General features: G+C 45.6%; 1 protein-coding gene and 1 long non-coding RNA gene across 9 annotated transcripts; both read left to right on the forward strand.

The window, feature by feature from the left end:
* Positions 1 to 496: 496 nt before the first annotated feature.
* On the forward strand, positions 497 to 7,672 carry LOC125545559 (uncharacterized). 8 transcript variants are annotated; one of them, XR_015598761.1, is made up of 11 exons: positions 497 to 1,559; positions 1,734 to 1,790; positions 1,884 to 1,963; positions 2,299 to 2,397; positions 2,887 to 3,017; positions 3,260 to 3,499; positions 3,596 to 3,690; positions 3,773 to 3,955; positions 4,971 to 6,044; positions 6,715 to 6,885; positions 7,392 to 7,672. It is a non-coding gene; the product is annotated as an uncharacterized LOC125545559 (long non-coding RNA). The 8 variants fall into 8 exon arrangements; XR_015598762.1 differs by having other exon boundaries at positions 4,971 to 5,198; XR_007300081.2 differs by having other exon boundaries at positions 500 to 639; positions 1,343 to 1,559; positions 4,971 to 6,885.
* Positions 7,673 to 8,448: 776 nt separating this feature from the next.
* On the forward strand, positions 8,449 to 9,354 carry LOC125548932 (uncharacterized). Its single transcript, XM_048712447.2, has one exon. The coding sequence runs from the start codon at positions 8,614 to 8,616 to the stop codon at positions 9,172 to 9,174; it is 561 nt and encodes a 186-aa protein (XP_048568404.1). The 5' UTR covers positions 8,449 to 8,613; the 3' UTR covers positions 9,175 to 9,354.
* Positions 9,355 to 21,038: the final 11,684 nt, after the last annotated feature.

Here is a 21,038-nt window from a genome sequence, read left to right on the forward strand (position 1 = left end):
TGGTTACCATGTTTACTTGCTAACCTGACAATAAGTTGCTAATTTTTGACTACTTTTTATATTGCCAACTGTTGACTTACTAAGTATTGGCAGTGCTAAATGTGAGCATCAAACCAATTATTTTTGCAATATTTATATTTTGTACTGTGTCATCAAGAAATAAGAGATCGAGTCACTCCCGGGCGCTCTCAGAGTTCAGGCGATTCTGGCCGTCCGATCTGTTTTCCTGATGCAATTATAGCCGTCGGATCAAACCTCTGGACGATTTGGGCTGCCGGATCAAAAAAGGCGCTGTAGCAATGAATAGTTTTCCATCGTTCGTGCCATCGCTCATGGGCGTATAAAAGCAGCACGCCCGTGGTGAACCCGCCCGTGGTGAACCCTAGCCGCCTCTCTCTTCCTCCCCCTAGCCGTCTCTCTCTTCCCCCGCCCCTCACGCCGCCACCCTGCCTCCTCTCCGGCCGTGGCTGTCACCCCCCCCTGCCCCCTCGCTCGTCCTCTTGCATCTCCCGGAGGGGGCGCCGCCACCGGTAGCACCGCTGCTCCTCCGTCGAGCTCGAGCGTCCCCATTGCCAGGAGGAGCGGAGGTTGCCACTCCCGTAACTGCTCGGCCCTCTCTCCCTCGTAGCGGCTCATCGGGTAAGACCAGTCAAGGAACTGGGCTGCATTCTGCGAGTATAGCTGAAATACTCCATGAACATGTAAACCCCATATTCAGCAGCTCAAAAACACATGTTGGTAGCATGCTTGGCGCAATGCAAAAATCAGTGTTGTGTGAAATATTCAGCCTGCATTTCTGCTAATGGAATTTTAGGATAGTTCTGAGTTTTGTAATCCTAGAGATTGTTCTTCATTCTTCTTGCAGGTGTAATTTATATTGTATGATGCATTGTCAAAGAGTACCGTCGTGATAATTTAAATGAAAATATGAGTTTATAAGCTCAAATTGTTCTGGTTCAGTTTATAAGAATTATTTAGGATCTCTGCTACTGCGATTTTCTTGATCCAATTATAGTTTATAAGCTCAAACTGTTCCTGTTCCTGATCCAAATTGTGCTGGAGTACTCACTGCACTTGTTCTGGAGCAGGGCGGCGGTCTGCAGGCTAGAGCCTGAGCTCCTTGGGCAGCTGCTGAACTGTCGAACCATGTGTTTTTATCACCTAAACTTCTGCGAGCCGTAGTTTCTCACTGCCCATTTGTTCTGTGTATTCCTCTGATATATGTAGCTGTGCAATTTTTGTAATAATTCTTTGAAGAGGAATGCTTGCTTTGGTTAAGACTGACATATGAGGTTCCCTGAGTTGTACTTATCCTCCATCGTGTGTTCATCACCGCCTCCAGCCGTGCTTCGAGTACGCGGCGTCCTTTGGCGGCGAGGAGGCCCGAGGCGAGGCGGCGCCTGCCGCCAGTCCCCAACCCCGTGCCTCTAGCCCCTTCTTCGCGCACGCGATGAAACGGTCGCTGATGTGGGAGAGGCCTTCAGTGACGAGGAGGCCCAGGGCGACACAGCCTGCAGTGGCGCTGGTGCTCCCAGTGCAACCACTCTAACGACGGCTAGGTGAGCCATTCCCCACCCTAGAGGTGCAGGTATTCTCCTTCAGTGATAGGTTTTTGTGTTTCAGTTGATTTTGTGCGGGGTTTTATCGCAGGATGTTGTTGTCTCACATTGCGTGTGCTTTCTCTCAATTGGTTTGGCCCTGGCTAATTGTTTTCAGATTTCTGTTGCCTGCAGATCCATTGTTCTTGTCGTCGTTGGGCTGGATTGGTTGTCGCGCTCATCGACCTATGGGTAAGCCTCATTTTGACCCGGTTTTCGTCGTCTGCTTCAGTTGAGCCATGATCTTGACACTTGTTTTGCTGCGGACTGGTCCATTCTTTGTAGGAGCTCCTTTTGGTCGACCCCCTCGTCTGTTCATTGTTGGATCTGTGGCAGCCTTCATGTCTTCGTCCAGGGACTTACAGGTCGACCCCTCTTCTCCTCCTTCTTTTCGTTGTTGTTCATTTGCATATCTAGGTTGGTGCATGTGCGCGTGTATATTTGTTGTTGTTGTTGTTGTTCATTTGCATATCTAGGTTGGTGCTCGTGCGCGTGTATATTTGTTGTTGTTGTTGTTGTTCATTTGCATATCTAGGTTGGTGCTCGTGCGCGTGTATATTTGTTGTTGTTGTTGTTGTTCATTTGCATATCTAGGTTGGTGCTCGTGCGCGTGTATATTTGTTGTTGTTGTTGTTGTTCATTTGCATATCTAGGTTGTCTACTGGTTTTCTTTACTTGTTTGTTTCTTTGTGGATTACAGGAGTGCACTTTGGCTGGATCCTACTAGGGATGAATTGTTTAACTCGCTGACATGCATCCGGAGAGAATATTGATGGCTAGGGTTGATTGTGCAACAAAGGTATAATACTTCTCATGAAGGGTCATAATCTTCATCAGTTTGCTGAAGCTAAACAACTAAGCACATTAAAATGAGATATTCTTGCAATTATGTTGATTTGTGGTGAGAGAACCTAGAGAATTATTGATGTGTATATTCAGTTCATAGTTGTCCTGTTTATTACTGCAAACCTGAAAGCTATAAACACAGGATGTTCTTCTCACATGAAAGTATAGTTTCTCTTTTGATTTATCTTAATTCCCATTTCTGGCATAAACTAAATAATATACTAAGTTGTAGTATTGTATTGCTAATGTATTACTAAATCAAGCAGTGGTGTGCATTGGTATCCTTTTATACAGTGTAATGGTTCACTGTGTGAAATCTGCTCTTTCTAAAATGCACTCCATTTTTCATTTAATAACTTTAATATTGTTCTCTGCATCTTAAATGGTTTCATTCTTTATTATTTGTTTATCAGCTGCACTGACACTAAAGTACATATTGTAGATGGCAAAAAAAATCAGGTACTTCTGAATGTCGGTGGACCAGATAGGGTTTCAAAATTACAGATGGCTGAGTCTGTTGCTGAAGTTCGTGGATACAACAAGTCGATAATCAAATCTGTGCCTGCAGCATCGGTATGAACTCTACCTCTGCTCATGCAAACTGTTTTCAGTGATTGTCGTAGTTCACAATGCACTACAGAATAGTCACGAACTTTACAGTCTGAATTAATTTTGCAGTTGTGCTAGCTTCTTTGCTCTTCCTTTATGTCTTAGGTTTCCAGCCTATCTGCCTGACATGAGTTTATTTCAAGCATCGTGTAGTCATATGGCCGTTTATCAATAGCTAATGGCCCCATCCATTTATTATTATCCAGGTTAATCAGGGTGTAGCTTCACCGTCAGACATATCCATGGATATCACCAAAGCTAACTGAAAAGCTCGGTATCCAGCCGCTTACGTTCCTGGTTGGAGTCAGAGCTATACACTTGACGCAGAAGCCAGTACATGATATTTATAAATTGTTTGTTCAAGTTCCTCCACAAAATATCGAAGTGTGACTAAGCGCATGAAGATTATGCCTTCTTCAATGCCATATTATGCTGACAATTTTGAGGTAACTCGTGCAACCCTCGTGTTGTAGCTATTTTTCTTGTACATTGTCTTATAGCACCCGTTCTGTACTCTAATCATGTGAATTACTCATATTCAGGAACAAGCTGTAGAAGAGAGTATCTGCTCATAATAGAGATCCGCCTCCCCGTGACGAGGAGTTCATTATTTAAGTAGTTGTGCATGCCATTTTCAGTAAGCAGAAGCATTACATAAATATACATTTTGACAATAGGGCAAAAGCAGAGGAAATTGATTATATTTTCGTTTTTCTTAGGACCAGGAGCAGCTGCAGGCTGTCACAGAACCAGTTCTATCATTTGTTCTGCAATGAAGTAGGCACACTCCACAATCTCAGTTCCTACTCTTTGTTATGCGCTGAGAGGAGGGAAGAAGGACAATGCGGTCGCAGCCCTATCCGCACCCTTCCAACCTGATTCACCCGCAGCACGCCATGCAGGTGATCTTCTCTATTGATATATTAAGAACATTGACTGCATTTCTTCTCTATGTTTCCGGACATTGTATATATTGTGTCTTGATAATGAAGTTTTTTAACTTCTATTTCTTGTAGCAATAGTCTCTTTTGTTCTTGCAAAAATAGGCAACTGCGTATATGATTGGGCATAAGCTGTATACCGAACACATTGTATGACCCTTAGTTATCTGATGATCATAATAATATTACAATTCAATACTCAGATTAACTTTCTCAACATTACTGATTTGAATTGGTTTATGAAGTAAATTAATTGTTCCTCTACCTCTGCCATTTGGTCTTGCATTCATGGGAAAACTTCATATGGGTTCTGGCTACAGTAAGTTCTATTTCTATGTGTACTGGAGTAACATTTTTTGATGGTCTTGATGGTTTGGTTGGGGGTATTGCTACTACTTTGGCACTCATTGGATTATCTGTCACTGCTCTTTCGATTTGCTTGGGTACCTTATTATTTCTGCCTACTATAGTGTTTTCTCAAAGTTGTAATCCCATATCGTTAGCATACTTGGTTTTGCATCTGAAAACTGTCGGCCATAATGATGTTTTCTCAAATGTCAATTCCCAAAATGAATACTGGACTTGTGGGTGAGGAGGAGGACGCAGAGAAATATCACATATGCTGAAAGTGAAAGTGTTGATAGTCATTACAAGACAACTAAACAACAAATGGTTAGAGTTCAGTTTCAGTTATGTATCAAATTATTTATTTCATCGAGATGTCTGAGATTTAAATTAGAAGAAATTTTATTAGCTTTTCCATGCGGCTACAAAATCCCCTCGCTATTGTTTGATCTTGAGAGTCTCTGAACCTGTTATATTCTGTAACTTTGGAGAATATGCTGGACATTCACTGTTGCTTGAGATATTAATATGTTCTATTTGAGATATATGGGTCATTGGATAAGTAGGATCCTCTATACCAAAGTGAACATGTTAGAAGTATTTACTAGATCTCCTCTGCTTTTTTGTGCAGGTGGCACTTTTGCTTGTGTCTTGTTATCTTTTCGAAATGGTGAAGCTGACAATGATAGCTTGTATCACTGATGGCCTACAATTGACGGAGTGCTTAGATGGTGGTTATGTGAAGGATGTTGTCTTCTACAAGCAGCAAGCAAAATTGTTGTTCAAAAACATATCTAAAGGCCAACATGAACCATCAAGACTGTCAACTGAGACTGGACCATACCGTTTCCAGGTCAGGGTATGTATTTACAGTACATCATACATTTTTTGCTTTCAGCAAGATGAGGATAATGTGACTGTTTGTGTGCGTGTGTGCTATATGATACATTTTCGCTTTCGTCAAGATGAGGATACTGTGACTATTTGTGTGCGTGCGTGCGTGCTATATGATACATTTTTTGGCCATAATCAAGATGAGGATACTTGACTGTTTGTGTGGGTGCTTTAGTGGTTCTAGGTTATTGTAGTAGTATAACTTGGCTTCGTTTACACAAAATCCAAATAGAATTTAGTTTGGAGCTGGTCAAGACATGGTGTAGTATTTATAACCTATTAATTTGGTTGGACTGGTCAAGTGTTCTATCAATTCTTGCTGCAGTATTTATTCTGTAGTATGTACTAGCTCTTAGACAAGATAATTGTTTAGCCCCTGATTTCTTAGCTACTGGTTGGTCCTGTAAGGCTACATCCTTGCTTTCTGATTAGTGTTATTTGAATCTATAGCAGTGGATATGCATAGAAGATCCGCTAATTCGGGTTTTTTGCCTTTATTTATTGTGTGATGGCCGTTGTCGGAGCTTTGCCGCCTTCATCTCGACTCCGTCGAGGTTCCAGGTTCATGCTTCACCGCTCTCCCCATCGGTGATTTGCGGCGGCTGCGGGGTCTTCCCCTGCTTTGGTGGTGGCTGGCAGGCGTTCGCCCGGCCAGATCTGGCGCGGAGCAGGACCTGTGATGCATGGCCTGGTTTACGAGGGCAGGGGACACATGGGTCCCCTTGGTCCGGCAGCATCGGCAGGACGCTGTGTGCCCGTCTGCTTTCTTGCTAGATACGTGTTTGGGAAAAATCTACAATACTCCTTCGAGGTTTACACATCAATTGCAAAGGGTTTTCGGAATGCATCACTATATTGATTTTGGTTTATACATGAATTGCAGAGAGTTTTAGAAAAGTATCATATTGTTTTGGGTTTATATACGAATTGTAAAATGTTTTAAGCATGTGAAAATCAGAGCTCATGCGGCAGGTGATTTTTTTTCTTGCTTCTAATGCTACGATGATGTTATGTATACTAAAAAGGACTCGTGCACACTTGCTTTGCTCCCTACTGTTTATGATCAGTTGCCAAACATTATAATAGGATATAACATTGCTTCAAAACTAAGTATGTTCCTTGGTGATGGTGTATTTATTATGAAAATAAATAGGACTGCTTACCCATGGTGATGTGGTATTGCTACTCGAGTACTTACCCTATTTCTGTGACAAAGGCCTGTGATAGATATGGTTAGACACATATTGAGCGTCCAATTTCATAAATATTGAGCATACAGTTTCAACTTAAACTTAAACATGAGATTGTCTTGTTGTCGAGTTGTGTTCAGTTCTTTCCATGTAGAACTTACTAGAAATTCTTGCATACATCCTAAACAAATAAAGAACTGTATGCATTTAAATTAAGCAGTTCCGAAGAAAGAATTATTTCAAGTTATTTTGTTTGGAGATGAGTTTCCTTTTCTACACTTTTGTGTGAAGGATGGAGCCTCCACAATGCCTATGAGCCATGCTTTTTCCCATCCAGTAAAATGGTCTATTTTCAAGTGGCATCATACGGCGAAGGAGGGGATCTGAATCAAGAGCCGTAATGGTGCTTGTGATGGTATGTCTAGCACTTGCGCGACCCTGGAGTCTGGCTTCTTCTTGCAAGTAAGATCCTTTTGCTCTTCTATGCCCCCCACCTCTCTTGTGAGGATCTCTGGTTGTATTTGGGTAACCAGACCCCAAGAGATGTAATCCTATTTGGATATGAACCTTGTGTGCTAGCTTGATTTAGTTTATAGGAGTAGATTTTATAGATGAACTGTGTACGCTAGCTTGATGGTGATACATGCCATATCTCTAGATTGACTCCATGGGGTATCCATTAATGTCTGAGGTTTCGCAAGGAAATGAGTTTCTTGCATTCTCATGTTGAAAAGAATTGAAGAAACCTAGCAGAATATGGTGCCAAAGTTTTTAGTTCTTATTGGGTTCGTCCAACTATCAAGGTTTGCTGAAAATTATCAACTTGCTTTGTAGGCTTTGTATCATGTATCTTTGTTTCTGCAAGAAATCCAATTGGAATTGGTCTATTGTCTTGCACATGTACTTTCTTTTACTGTTTATGTATTTCAACCACTTATGTTATCTCTAAACCATTTCCGACGACTCAGGTTGACCATACTATTGTGAGAATCTCGGCTATGAATCATTCTTTATATCATGTTGGATTATCTTGGAATTCGTAGAGCCATTTACCGTCGAAGGATGTACTCACAGAACACAATCAGTGTGATTATGCTTTACTACACTTCTGTCCAGAGTAATGGGATATGTATTCTGTACTGTACAGCTACCCTCTAATGCACTACCCATCAGCCTTCAATCTCTATATGTACAAATGACTTTCTAATTATTATGAATGACATGTGGAGTGTGCTGCTTTCTATATAAATGACTTGCTCTAATTCTGATTTATCAAACCGCGTTGCTTTTGATCTATTCCTTTTTGCCGAACTTGATGCTTCAAGCTTTGAGCTATTATACTAACACCGAATGTAAAATTTCAATGTACTATCTTGCGGCGTGCTCATATCACCTACTAATCCACAAGTACAAGTTCTCCATTCCTTCCTATCCTATATTAATGCTTTTGGTATCGAACTTAATGACAGTGGTTATCTTTTGTGGTCTTATGAACATGCTGAACTCGATGTTGCCTTATAATTTCATGCCAACATTGAACTCCATTATCTTTTTTATCACAAAAGAATGTTTTTTTCTTCACTTTAGTTTGTTATCATGTTTCATACGCTAAACGGAGATTCCTACTAATTTAACACTACTTTTCATTAAAATGTTGGGACCAGCACCCTCGCGCCAAGGCGCGATCCCAATCTAGTTCTAGTATTATACATGCTAGCTCTAATAGAAGAAGAGGAGGGGCACCTAGGTTAGACAGTCGACAGGCACTGCCATTGCACGGTACGTGGTCAAGGCACCATGACAGGCGTCGCTGTCGAGGATCTCGCGTATCCCGAGGTGTATCTCATCTCACCTCACCTAGCGGCTGATCAACACTCCGGTGCTCCTTGCTGGCAGGACATGCATTTCGCAAAAAGAAAAATATGAAGAAGAGAGAATGCTCTGGTACCTACGTGAGGCCATTGATGCCCGTCCACCAACTGCGGTCTGCGGAAAGCGACCCTGAAGTTACTCCAGCTATAGCCATGACCATAGGCCAGGCCAGGACAGTGTAAAACGCCGCTGGTGAACGCTGCCGCTTAACGGTACGAATCGTGAGAGACGGCCGTGCGTCGCAACCAAAAGCGGTCGCCGTGGAGCCAAAACTGGAGACATGCAAGGCAGCAGCTGGAGCTAGAGCTACGCGCTTAAATGTTACTCCTACTACCTCCAGGCAGCGAGTGGAGTCAAGTGAGCTCGTTTTGGTTGCCTTCTCCGGCCGGGCAAAGCTCCTCCCCCTCACTCACCAACCTCTCGCTTTCACTCACTCTCAGCCTGAAGGGCTCGCTCTTGAAGGCCTGGGCGCTCCGGCCGGCAATGTCGGCTCTTGTGCCCCCGCCGCCGGCATTCCCGCCCCCGCAGATGATGTCGTACGGCGCGGCCGAGAGGGCGGCGGCAACGAGCGGCTCGTACGGTCCGGTGATCGCCATGCTGGCCGTCCTCGCCGTGCTCGCGGCGGTGGCCGTGGCCGTGGGGCGGTTCTGCTTCGGGCGCCGCGCGCTCGGCCGGGCCGGCGGCCACGACCTGGAGGCCTGGGTGGAGCGGAAGTGCGGGCCGTGCGTGGGCGCCGGCATGCACTCCTCCGCCCCCGCCGGCGACCTGGCGAAGCAGGAGGAGGGCGACGGCACGGCGGAGCTGCAGGAGCAGCCGCCTGAAGGAACGGAGCCAGGGGAGTGCAGTGGCAGTGGCAGTGGCAGTGCTGGTCGGTCCTGAGGCCAATTGGTCCTGCTGCACACTGTAAATGGTTCCTTCATTCTTCTCTTCGAATTTGTGTTCGATTGTTTCAAGTGGTGGTAGCTAGCAATGTCTACGTTTAGTTCCGTATTTGGAGCCTCCATTTCCTCTTAGAATTCCGTGGGAGTGAGGCTCGTAATGTGTGTGCTGATTTGATGACTTGGTGCCTCCAGCAAATGGCAAGCGAAACAGGGCTGATTTGATGTTTGATTGATACTCAAATCGCCGTGTCTAAAAAAAAGTATCTGCCGTGTCTCATGCATGATAGGTACTTATACACACATACATGTACTCTCGCTCACTACCAGGAGTAAGAGCATATCAAGCCGCAAGTTGCTAATTTAGACCCCTAAACGCCAGCGAATGCGCCCGTCCACAGGCATTGACCGGTCACATCTAAAAATTTGCTTTGCATAACCAGACATCTTAATTAGCAAACCTCAAATACAAAAACATGCAACATAAACGGAAACGTTGCAACAACTTCTTTCGACTATTACCTCAAGACATGCCATCGGACTCTCAAAATTTGACATGTTACATCTACATACTGGCTATGCAGAAAATCATCCATCACTTTCCTTGCCCTTCCCGACACTCCTGCCGTTCTTCTCACGGAAGTAGCGCTCAAAAACGCAAAATGGATTCAGCCGGATCTGCTCGTCGCCTGAGCTGAGCTACCCGTTGCTCCTTTTTGAGAGGGGGGGGGGGGGGGAGGGGGGGGGAGTCCGGCCATGGCACAGACCGCCGAATTTTGCTCCCGGGCGAGGGGCACGCGTGTTACCTCGTTGCCGCTACTTCAGGATGCGGGCACAAATGACTTCCTCCTCCATAGTAGCGCGCGCCACCGCATCCGTTGACTCCGCCGCCGCCATGTCGGCGGCGAGGTGTGCCTCGGCCAACCTTATCCTCTCCTTGCCACGCCAGGCCGTGTAGGACTCATACTCCGGTGGACCGAAGATGGGGAGGCTACTAGACCGCGATGATCCAGCCCCGGAGGATCCAAGTGTCTGTTGCGCTGACACAATGGATTCGTGCCTGACACATCCCCCCTCCCCCCGGGTCGGCCGGGCGCAGTCCTCCCGGGAGCGACGGAGGGTAATGCGGACGGCCATAGCCTCCTCCATTCCGCGCGGAATAACACCCCAGTAGACGGATCCGGACTGGTCGGAGTCAAACCTGCTTCCCGCCATGCCAGAGAAGGTTAAAGATTGCCGGATGGGAGCTTGGGGGCGGAGTGGACTAGCGGGGAGTGGTGTGGCTAGGTTTGGTCCAGAAAGAGGATGGGGACGAATATATGTGGGGTCGGGTGGGCCAACGTGGGCTGACTCTGACGTGGCGGACACGCTCGGTCGCGCCCGGGCCACCCATATCTGCCCTAGATTTGAGGTGCATATGAAGGGTGTTAGTCAGCCTGGGCGTTTCAGGCCGGTTTGAGATGCTCGTCTGGGTAGCATTTTTTTGACCGGTCACTGACCGGACTGTCCGGCCGGACGTTTGAAGAAGGCTTGAGGCACCCGAAACTAGTGTAGAAATAGTTGGAATGTCGTGCCTCGCTAGAGGCGATGGCTTTGTGTTAAATATGCAGGGGCATATCCCTGGAGATGCTTACATGCGTGGGTTATAAGGAGAGAGAAAAACAAGGAAGAGATAAAAGAAGATTAATTACAACACGCAGAACCTTCTAACTGAATTAAAGTGCTACACAAGATAACTCCTTGAATCTAGACGTGATAGAGCCTTATGCTTAACACCCGCCCTTAATCATAACTACGCAAGTTAAGATTACGTCTGAACTCTTCTATACCTTCGGTTGTCAATGCTTTTGTAAAGCCATTTGCAAGCTAATCACGGGAAGGAACCTGATCTCTAACTATTTATTGACAACAAGTTCTCTCGCAAAATAAAAATCTATCTCAATATGCTTTGTTCTGGCATGAAATACTGGATTGACAAACAGATAAGTAACACCAATATTAACCAAAGCCATGAGCTTGTGGAACTTCAAGTTCCTTTAATATAGATTAGACCCAAATGATTCCGGTTGTTGCATTTCCTAACACTTTGTATTTTGCATCTGTACTTGACATGGACACCGTAGCTTGTTTTTTGCACACTATAAAATTTAATTTGGTCCATTAAAAATTCCAAATCCACCTATTGACCTTCTTTCATTAAAGCGGTCAGCCCAATCTGCATCGGAGAAGGCACTAACAAGAGTGAAGGAGGTCCAGAAGTCACTCATTTCTTTATATACTTCAAAATACGCTTGGCTGTTGTCCAATGAGCTGAGGTGGGTGACAGAGTCGATCCCGATGAATCTTGGGTAGGGGATCCTGAGCTAGTAGCCTAGATGCATTGGTAACAAGGACTCGGGGATTTACCCAGGTTCGGGCTCTCTTGAAGAGATAATACCTTATGCCAGGTTTTTGTGTTTGTATCGATTTGGGATGAAGTACAGAGTACAAGTTGATCTACCACGAGATTGTTCTGTGTCTACTACGAGCACTACCCTTTGGTTTATGTAGATACCATGGGGCCTAGATTATAGCTAAGTCGACTAGGTATATGGTAATCGTATCATAGATGACCTCTAAGTCTTGGAGTATGCGCCAAGCTTCGGGAATATTCTTTCTACACGCCATGGGCCTGCTAGAGATGGCCTACAGGTGAACCGCCATGGGTGGTCCTCGGCCTGGCCCACCTGGCCGGGAGACTACATGGTGAGTGATCCCTAGTACGAAACACCATCAGTAGCCCCTGAACAGGTCTTCAAGCCGGGGTTGCTCTTCGGATCTTCCAAATTGTTCTTCATCTTCAGTCGTCAGTCTTGAAAACTGGTTTAACAAATATACCCATCTTTGCCCTTTTGGATCGCCGAAGTGTGTCCGAAGAGTTCACACGTCGAGCATCCGAGGAGTTCCTTCTAGGTTCCCTTGGCCTTCATTAGATACTTTGTTATTTTCGCGCCACAACTTAGGTTGAAGTTTTTCACGCGCTGCGGTGCCTTAGCCTCGAAGAGTTCCTACGCTTGGACCAAGACGACCGTCCGATCTTGTTCTGACAACATTTTGGGATCTAGACTGGGAAGAAACATGCTAACAATTAGAGCCCATAGGGCGTGAGATTGCTCATGGGAGGCAACCTGTTGGTCTTCTCTGAACAGATTTTACAGAGGTATGCACAAACCTGTTGGTCTTCTCTATGCCAAACCGTGTATGTCGGGTCTGATCTTTCTCTTCAGAGTTCTTGATGGTGGTGGTTTTGCCTGGCTCGAAGATGGTTTTGTCTAGGTACCCATACATGCATGTGCGCAGCTCAAATTTATCGATTGCACCTGGGCACGCCATAGGACAAAATTGCTGTGAGTGAGTTTTCCAGAGACTTGAGAGGATAGGCCGTAGGAGGAAGATGAACCAGAGGAAGACGCCATGGCAAAGGATTGAAGTTCTATCCTAGGTGTGTGCAAGAGAAGGGACTCTGATTACCATATAGAAAATGAGTGAAACGTGACTTCATGTTAAATATGCATAGACATGTGAACCAACCTGGAGTTGGATAGTTAGCAGGACAGTGGTAATCCGAGCCCACCAGGGTTTAAATCCTGGTGCTCGCTTATTCCTCTATTTATTTCAGGATTGCCGACGACCCGTGCTTGTGGTGACTTTGTTAATCTCAAGATGACATGTCGGCTCAGTCTCTAGGAGGTGCTTGTAGGAGATAGGATTTGCGTGTTTGTTATAGGGATGAGTGTATGCGCGTATATATGAGCGCCTGCATTTGTATTGTGTTTAAAAAGAAGAAGAGACATATCCTTCTAACAAATAAAAGAGATTAACTAATCTTGTACCAGAAATAAAGTGCAACAACTATTACCCCGGTCCCTAATATAAGACGTTTTTCAAGTTATAACACACATTCATCATCTTTTTTCCATCTCGCCAGTCACGTGCAGGATGCCAGAGAATAGTACATGAAGGTGAAGATTACAATAGGAGCTAGCTAGGTTTAATTTGTTTGTACTCCCCTCCCCTCCACTCCGCAGCAGCTAGCCTAGCTAGCACATGAGGCGTGGCCAGGCCGCCAGAGAATACAGGATTGACGGTCCTCGCAAGGAACAGGAACTCACCCCACGTACGCAGACGCTCTGTTCATCCACGCATGCATGCCTTGCGCATCGGTGTCGACCGGTGCGACGCACGCACGCAGTCGGGACGGTTTCCCCAGCGAGTCCCGTGCGTCCCAGGCGAGGTGGTGGGATCGCGGTCCCGTTTCGCCAGTCCGTCGTGCCATTTACCGCAGCGCGCGCGCGCACACAGGCGAGCGCAAGGTACTACAGCCCTGCCTCCATGTCAGCACGTACAGTACCTGGTAGTACCATGAAGCTGGCTCTATGCTATACTCTACCTGGTACAGTACCTGACCGAATACGTACTTATTTCAATACCACTACCGTGCAACCCGGCCGTACAATGCAGCAAGCTAGCAGTATGGTGGACAAAACGCGTCACTGTGCGTGCAACCAGTGCATTTCCGTGTTGGATGCATGCATGCATCGTCGTCGTGCATGCGACTGTTGTGCCCGATACCACTACTACCTTCGTGTTGTTTGAGGCCCTTCTGCCATTGCCGGCTTGCAGTGGCACTAGCATGCATGCGGAGATAAATATTCCGGAGCGATAGACAACACGCTGCAGCACGCCACCGGCATGGAGACAAGTTGGTTTGTACGTTTGGGAACTCGGAAAGGAATACTCCCTTCGCCTTTGAACGCTTGTTTAACCCCGGCGGTCGTACGGACGCGGTGTCTCTTTCGCCGCCGACGTGCGCGTGGATACACGATGGTGTGCAATAATGCATGCACACCCATGCAGAGCATGCCATCCCTGCCCTGTGCGCAACGAACTGTTGTTACTAGTGCTACTTTGACTACTCGTAGTTGTAGACGTACCGGTGAGCCATGGGAGGCGCAGCAGACCGATAGTGTATGGACGGAGTCACCACAACACAGCCGGCACTGTTGCCGATTGAAACCCATGTCTTCTGGTCCACTATTGCCGATTGATTGAAACCCATGTCTTCTCCGTACGGGACTACGGGCCACTGCCATGCGGTCGCATTGCGCTGCCCGCGACCGTCTACCGTGCATGCGTATCATATGCATCGATCCATCCTCTTATACTGTTCAGAACCAGGGCCGATGCAACTACTGTTCGAGCACTGAACCTGGCGGTGCAAGATTCGAATTGCCCTATAAAAACAGTGAGGGTGAGGGCCGAAGAGACCATTGGACCACGTTGCTGTTTTTCTCTTCGACTTTTGAGAAACCTGCCAGCAAAGAACATTGCAGTGAAACCTGCAGTTTTCGTTGTTGTTGCTCCTAGGCACCTGTATTTCTTTTCGTTGAGAAGATGGGACGCGGATTTTGGGAACACAGTTCCACTTGCATGCCTTATAAACAGTAAATTAACAAAATACTAGAAAAAATTCAAGAAAATCTGTTTTTTTTTGTAATATAGATAGTTAACACGTATAGTATGAGGTTTCATGAAGAAATCACATCCGTGGTATTCTGGGTAAAAAATGACAAAATTATAGCTATATAAAAAAACAATGCTGATGAATAGTATGGTCCCAATTATATTTTCTTCACTAAGAATACCATGAGATTCAATACTTCACGAAACTTCACTCGTAAGTAGAATAGTCGACTAGGTTTGATACACCAAAATTTCAAGATTTTCTACTTTTTTGGTATTTTTTAGATTTACTATTTATATGGGTATGCGTGTAACTATTTTCACCTTTGTATTTTCGGAGAAGATGCAGTTAGTTTTTTTAGAGTAACTTGCTAAGTTTTTTTCTAACACAGTACCAGCACAGACACGCACACACACGCACTCATCCCTATGAACACATGCACGCACAATCGCTCTATGAGCACCTCTGAGATATTGAGTCGACACAAAATCTCGAGAAGGCATCACATATTCACACGCGCCTTCGTAGTCGAGAGCCGTTTTCTTCCAATGAACAAACATCGTCAAAAAGTCTGAAATGAATAAATAAAAATGCAAGCACCAATGCCAAGTCTAGGACCAACTTGCTAAGCTTTATTGACCAAGGATTGATATGGACATGACTATTCATATACGACCCGAAATATTACGAGAATATATATTTCCAGGTGATTTCAAGTAATAATAATAATTTATATTATTTTTTTATTGAGAAGAAAGTACAACACTTTTCTTTATTATATGCAAAATTATACAATATTTTTATAAGCCGTGTATGAAGATGAGAAGTATATGCAACAATTGGCGGACTCCAGAAGAAAAACATGCACGTCTTCCACCGAAAACCGTGTGACGCGCACAGTGCCATGCTTCCCAAGTGTACAAGGCCTGGATCAAGATCAACAACATGGACCATAGGATTTTGGGCAGCACCAAGTGCTTCTCCTCAAGCATACAAGGCCTGGAACGTACTCATTGCCAATTCGCCATTGACTTTTTAATAAATAGCCATCACCTATTAGGATTAGACTTGGATTTTGTTTACAGAAGCTTTGCTAATGGATCCGTATGTGATTGCTACTCATTTTTATTATCTTCAGGGCAGTGGCGGAGGACGATTTTTTTTTAAGGTGGGGCGAAGTCTTAGACAAAGATTATTTTTGTGAAAAACCAAAAGAGTCAATACATGATAACAATGCACACTAAAAACGAATGACCAAATACAGTGAAAATGTCAACATATTTTAATAGAGAAACAACCTAAAACACATCAACAACGGTCGATGCCGCCCCTCATCGGACTCCGCGCCATTGCGCCATTGCTCGCTTTCGCCGCTAGCTGCGCCTCGGCGCAGCACTGCAGTCTACATCCTGAGTGGCAGTTCCCAGCCGCCACACTTGCTCGACCCTCACTGGCCGCTGTCGACCATCGTCTATCTCGTCGTGGTCAGCCGCCACCGCGCTAACCAGTGTTGTTGTGTCTGCGTGCGTGTGTTTTTTTCTTTTTCTTTTGTGAGCAAAGTGCGTGTGTTTTTTGTTTGTTTCTTTTTGTGAGCAAAGTGGGCGAGTGGCGTTCCTTTCCCGCAAAAAAAAAAACAACAAAAAAACGGGTGAGTGGCATATCGGTCTGGGCTGGGCGCTGGGCGTTCGTGCCGTGCGTGTGCGTCAACGACGACTTTGGTCGCTGCCTGCTGGATCGGTTGTGCTTCGTGGCCCAACTGTGTGTGCGTGGCCCATTTGCGGCCTCTCTTGATATTTTCAGAGAGGTAACAGGGAGAGCAACTAGTTAACGAGCGCTCCTTCGGGAGCCTCCCAACGATCAGCATCACTTGTCGCGCTCTCAGTCATTCGTCACGTGTCACGCTCTGGACGTTTTCTCCGATTTTTTTTATTTTTCCGCACGTGTTTTTGGCTTTTTAAAAGGGTTTTTTCTGGGTTTTTTCGACATTTTGGTTTTCCACCGGTCTTCCTTAGCTTTTCAATAAAAAAATTATTTTGCACAAAAAAACGTGTTATCTTTTTTTTTCTTTCATGAGAGTCATGGTTATGCTTCCGCGACAGTCACGGTTTTACTTTCGCGAGAGTCACGGCCGTGCCTCTCGAAAACAAAAAAAAACATGTTTTCTGTTATTTTTTCTTTCGCGAGAGTCATGGTTTTGCTTCCGCGAGACGCACGGGTGTGCTTTCGCGAGTCACGCCCGTGCCTCTCGGAAAGGGAAAAACGTGTTTTCTGTTTTTTTTCCTTTCGCGAGAGTCACGATTTTGCTTCCGCGAGAAGTATGGTTGTGTTTTCGTGATAGTCACGGTCGTGCCTCTCGGAAAGGGAAAAACGTGTTTTCTGTTTTTTTTCCTTTCGCGAGAGTCACGGGTTTGCTTCCGCAAAAGTCACGGTTGTGCTTTCACGGGAGTTACGGTCGTGCCTCCTCGGAAACAGAAAAAACGCTTTTTCTTTGTTTTTCTTCTGCGAGAGTCACAGTTTTGCTTCCGCGAGAGACACAGTTGTGATTTCGTGAGAGGCACAGGCATGCCTCTTTCGAAAGGGAAAAAAACCCGTGCTCCCGGTTCGTTTTTTTACTTCCGGTTTTTTTCGTGAAAAAAAAGTTCGTCAAAACCTATCAACATGGGATCTAGTTTTGAAGATCTTGACGCGAGGAATCCAAGGGTGAAAGAGGTTCGAGATTTGGACGCACGGGTTGAGAGATAAAACGTTTTAAATAAACAGATCTACGAAAAAAGGGAAAACTCCTAGATTGCGACATGTGGCGCGCTGCATGTGCGTCACTTGTCGCAATTAGGGGAATTGAAATGATCTTTGCAACAAGTACTCCTTAATTAGTGATTTCGGGCAACAGGAACAAGACCTAGGCCTCATTCGGTTTGGAGGATTTTCGTAGGAAAAACATAGGAACAAGAATTCCAGAGGAAAATTTCCTCTATATGCATTCAGTTTGTAGGAAATGCGTACAGGAATTTCGTAGGAATACTACTCATTTCCTATGTTTTTGGAGGAAACTACACATCCACTCAAAACTCATTTTACGCGTAGAAACAAGGCAAGCCAATTCCTTAGGATGGCAAGTGTCATCCTATCAAATCCTATACTACTCCTAATTCCTACGTTTTGATTTCCTTCAAACTGAACGAGCCCCTTGTTGGAAATATGCCCTAGAGGCAATAATAAATTGATTATTATTGTATTTCCTTGTTCATGATAATCGTTTATTATCCATGCTAGAATTGTATTGATAGGAAACTCAGATACATGTGTGGATACATAGACAACAACATGTCCCTAGTAAGCCTCTAGTTAATTAGCTCGTTGATCAATAGATGATTACGGTTTCCTGACCATGGACATTGGATGTCGTTGATAGCGGGATCACATCATTAGGAGAATGATGTGATGGATAAGACCCAATCCTAAGCCTAGCACAAAGATCGTGTAGTTCGTATGCTAAAGCTTTTCTAATGTCAAGTGTCATTTCCTTAGACCATGAGATTGTGCAACTCCCGGATACCGTAGGAGTGCTTTGGGTGTGCCAAACGTCACAATGTAACTGGGTGGTTATAAAGGTACACTACAGGTATCTCCGAAAGTGTCTGTTGGGTTGGCACGAATCGAGACTGGGATTTGTCACTCCGTGTAACGGAGAGGTATCCCTGGGCCCACTCGGTAGGACATCATCATAATGTGCACAATGTGACCAAGGAGTTGATCACGGGATGATGTGTTACGGACGAGTAAAGAGACTTGCCGGTAACAAGATTGAACAAGGTATCGGGATACCGACGATCGAATCTCGGGCAAGTACAATACCGCTGGACAAAGGGAATTGTATACGGGATTGATTGAATCCTCGACATCGTGGTTCATCCGATGAAATCATCGTGGAACATGTGGGAGCCAACATGGGTATCCAGATCCCGCTGTTGGTTATTGGCCGGAGAGGTATCTCGGTCATGTCTGCATGGTTCCCGAACCCGTAGGGTCTACACACTTAAGGTTCGATGACGCTAGGGTTATAGGGAAAGTATGCACGCGGTTACCGAATGTTGTTCGGAGTCCCGGATGAGATCCCAGACGTCACGAGGAGTTCCGGAATGGTCCGGAGGTAAAGATTTATATATGGGAAGTCCTGTTTTGGTTGCCGGAAAAGTTTCAGGTTTATCGGTAATGTACCGGGACCACCGGGAGGGTCCCGGTGGTCCACCAAGTGGGGCCACCAGCCCCGGAGGGCTGCATGGGCCAAGTGTGGGAGGGGACCAGCCCCAGGTGGGCTGGTGCGCCCCCCACCAAGGCCCAAGGCGCAAGGAAGAGTGGAAGGGGGCAAACCCAAGGCTCAGATGGGCCTAAGGCCCACCTAGTGGTGCGCCCCCCTCTCTCCCCCCTTGGCCGCCCCCCTAGATGTGATCTAGGGCTGGCCGCCACCCCTAGGGGTGGAAACCTAGGTGGGGGCGCAGCCCCTCCCCTTCCCCTATATATACTTGAGGTTTTGGGCTGCCATAGACACGATTCAATCTCCTTCTTGGCGCAGCCCTACCCCTCTCCCTCCTCGTCTCTTGCGGTGCTTGGCGAAGCCCTGCTGGAGTACCACGCTCCTCCACCACCACCACACCGTTGTGCTGCTGCTGGATGGAGTCTTCCCGAACCTCTCCTTCTCCCCTTGCTGGATCAAGGCGTAGGAGACGTCACCGGGCTGTACGTGTGTTGAACACGGAGGTGTCGTCCGTTCGGCACTAGGATCATCGGTGATTTGGATCACGACGAGTACAACTCCATCAACCCCGTTCACTTGAACGCTTCCGCTTAGCGATCTACAAGGGTATGTAGATGCACTCTCCTTCCCCTCGTTGCTAGATTACTCCATAGATTGATCTTGGTGATGCGTAGAAAATTTTGAATTTCTGCTACGTTCCCTAATAGTGGTATCAGAGCCAGGTTTATGCGTAGTTTCTATGCACGAGTAGAACACAAGTTGTTGTGGGCGTCGATTTTGTCAATTTGCTTGCCGTTACTAGTCTTATCTTGATTCGGCGGCATCGTGGGATGAAGCGGCCCAGACCGACCTTACATGTACTCTTACGTGAGACTGGTTCCACCGACTGACATGCACTAGTTGCATAAGGTGGCTAGCGGGTGTCTGTCTCTCCCACTTTAGTCGGATCGGATTCAATGAAAAGGGTCCTTATGAAGGGTAAATAAAAATTGGCATATCACGTTGTGGTTTTGGCATAGGTAAGAAACGTTCTTGTTAGAAACCTATAGCAGCCACGTAAAAACTTGCAACAACAATTAGAGGACGTCTAACTTGTTTTTGCAGCATATGCCTTGTGATGTGATATGGCCAAAAGGATGTGATGAATGATATATGTGATGTATGAGATTGATCATGTTCTTGTAATAGGAATCACGACTTGCATGTCGATGAGTATGACAACCGGCAGGAGCCATAGGAGTTGTCTTAATTTATTTATGACCTGCGTGTCAACATAAACGTCATGTAATTACTTTACTTTATTGCTAAAGCGTTAGCCATAGTAGTAGAAGTAATAGATGACGAGACAACTCAAGAAGACACGATGATGGAGATCATGATGATGGAGATCATGGTGTCATGCCGGTGACAACGATGATCATGGAGCCCCGAAGATGGAGATCAAGAGGAGCAAAATGATATTGGCCATATCATGTCACTATTTGATTGCATGTGATGTTTATCATGTTTTACATCTTATTTGCTTAGAACGACGGTAGCTTAAATAAGATGATCCCTCACTAAAATTTCAAGAAAGGTGTTCCCCCTAACTGTGCACCGTTGCGAAGGTTCGTTGTTTCGAAGCACCACGTCATGATCGGGTGTGATAGATTCTAACGTTCGAATACAATGGGTGTAAGCCAGATTTACACAGCAAAAACACTTAGGTTGACTTGACGAGCCTAGCATGTACAGACATGGCCTTGGAACACGGAAGACCGAAAGGTCGAGCATGAGTCGTATAGAAGATACGATCAACATGAAGATGTTCACCGATGTTGACTAGTCCGTCTCACGTGATGATCAGACACGGCCTAGTTGACTCGGATCATGTTTCACTTAGATGACTAGAGGGATGTCTATCTGAGTGGGAGTTCATTAAATGAACTCAATTATCATGAACATAATCTAAATTGTCTTTGCAAATATGTTGTAGATAAATAGCTCACATTGTAGCTCCCTGTTTCAATACGTTCCTAGAGAAAGACCAAGTTGAAAGATATTGTAAGCACTGATGCGGACTAGGTCCGTAGTCCGAGGAGTGTCCTCACTGCTACACAGAAGGCTT

The sequence above is a fragment of the Triticum urartu genome, chromosome 3A (genome assembly GCF_056163025.1).
Source record: "Triticum urartu cultivar PI428250 chromosome 3A, HENAU_Tu73, whole genome shotgun sequence".
In the NCBI taxonomy this organism is placed as follows: domain Eukaryota; kingdom Viridiplantae; phylum Streptophyta; class Magnoliopsida; order Poales; family Poaceae; genus Triticum; species Triticum urartu.